The sequence below is a fragment of the Penaeus monodon genome, chromosome 28 (assembly GCF_015228065.2).
Source record: "Penaeus monodon isolate SGIC_2016 chromosome 28, NSTDA_Pmon_1, whole genome shotgun sequence".
In the NCBI taxonomy this organism is placed as follows: domain Eukaryota; kingdom Metazoa; phylum Arthropoda; class Malacostraca; order Decapoda; family Penaeidae; genus Penaeus; species Penaeus monodon.
Window position 1 is genome coordinate 4,868,802 of NC_051413.1, and position 1,754 is coordinate 4,870,555.

Genomic DNA, 1,754 nt, shown 5'->3' on the forward strand with positions numbered 1-1,754 from the left:
CACCTGAAGGGGAAACTAAGCCAGATGTCAAGAAAGTGGAGGATGATGAATACAGGGATGTCACAGGAGAAAAGAACTACTATTCCATTGCACATACCATCAAGGAAACAGTCAAAGAGCAAGCCACTATCATGGTCAATGGCAATCTCAAGGAATATCAAATCAAGGTGAGTACATGTTAACTTGAATGATGGATATTAAACAGATTTAAAAGCTTAGTGGCTGTCAACAGGAAGATATTTTATGATTGCACTACTTTTATATATTGCTAATGTGATTATGTGATTTTCCAGGGTCTGGAGTGGCTAGTATCCTTGTACAACAATAACCTGAATGGTATTCTGGCTGACGAAATGGGTCTAGGCAAGACCATTCAGACCATTGGCCTTATCACGTACCTGATTGAAACCAAGAAAAATAATGGGCCATACCTAATTATTGTCCCTCTCTCCACCATCTCCAATTGGGCTCTTGAGTTTGACAAGTGGGCCCCAACTGTACAGGTGGGTGATACTGTGTGTGTATATTTGTGATATTTCTCGAAAGAGGTAGATTTTGTTTTTTTAATGCGTTTGCATCAGGTGTTTTTAGATTGGAATGAAAAATACTCTACTACAGTTGAAAGGTAATCTGTAGAAATTGTTACCAAACATAATACAAAATTAAGACAGCTAAGTGCTAGTTAAGAAAATGTTTTTGAAAGATACCTTCGATCATGGTTGTTAGTGGTACCCATTGACTTCGTTTTGCAGGTGGTTGTGTACAAAGGATCACCCCAAGTGCGCCGCATTGTCCAAAGTCAGATGAGAGCCACAAAGCTGAATGTCTTGCTCACTACTTATGAGTACATTATCAAGGACAAGGCTGTGCTCTCCAAACTCCGCTGGAAATACATGATTATTGATGAAGGTCACAGAATGAAGAACCATCATTGTAAACTTACACAGGTGGGTTACCTCTGGATTTGTAGTACTTGTTAACTATTCTCTGTTTTTTCAACTTATGGGTTGTTATAAAAGACAAGGGATTACAAGAAAAGGGTAACATGCCTGAATTTGTATTTTTCTATATATACATGATACATATTTATATGCATGAATTTTTCATGGTTTTCAAGAAATTATTTTACTCTTCAGCATAGCTAAAAAATAACAATTAATATGATAATCACATTGAAAGGTACATAATTATATTTTTACAAATTTACTACAGACACTCAACACATTCTACAATGCTCCACACCGTCTGCTGCTCACCGGAACACCTCTTCAAAATAAGCTCCCAGAATTGTGGGCTCTCCTCAACTTCCTCCTGCCATCTATCTTCAAGTCTTGCTCCACCTTCGAGCAGTGGTTTAATGCCCCCTTTGCTACGACTGGTGAGAAGGTAAGCCTTGTTCATGATTTTGGGTTTAGCAAGCATTTCTTTACCAATTTTTATATCCATGCAAATATACATAACTATTGTCAATACTCCAATTTTGGGACATTTGATTGCTGGAATGGGTTGAGATTCTTATAGATAAGAATGAAGATGGTAAGTATATGAAAGGTAATTCATCAATGCAAGTTTTTAAAATGTTTTTGCTTTTTAGTGACTTTTTATCCATATTTTTTCAGGTGGAACTGAATGAAGAAGAAACCATTTTGATTATTCGTCGCTTGCACAAGGTCCTTAGACCATTCTTGCTGAGAAGATTAAAGAAGGAGGTAGAAGCACAGCTTCCTGACAAGGTATAGTAAAATGGCCCCATG

The 1,754-nt window shown here is 37.2% G+C and overlaps 1 protein-coding gene across 1 annotated transcript in view; it reads left to right on the plus strand.

Moving 5' to 3' along the window:
- LOC119591307 (transcription activator BRG1-like) overlaps window positions 1–1,754 on the plus strand; it is a gene marked incomplete at its 3' end in the record, with an annotated part of 18,291 nt that overhangs the window by 7,271 nt on the left and 9,266 nt on the right. Inside the window, 5 exon segments of the mRNA XM_037940034.1 lie at window positions 1–167; window positions 294–503; window positions 753–947; window positions 1,213–1,386; window positions 1,620–1,733. Of these exon segments, the coding sequence (XP_037795962.1) occupies window positions 1–167; window positions 294–503; window positions 753–947; window positions 1,213–1,386; window positions 1,620–1,733 (860 nt within the window).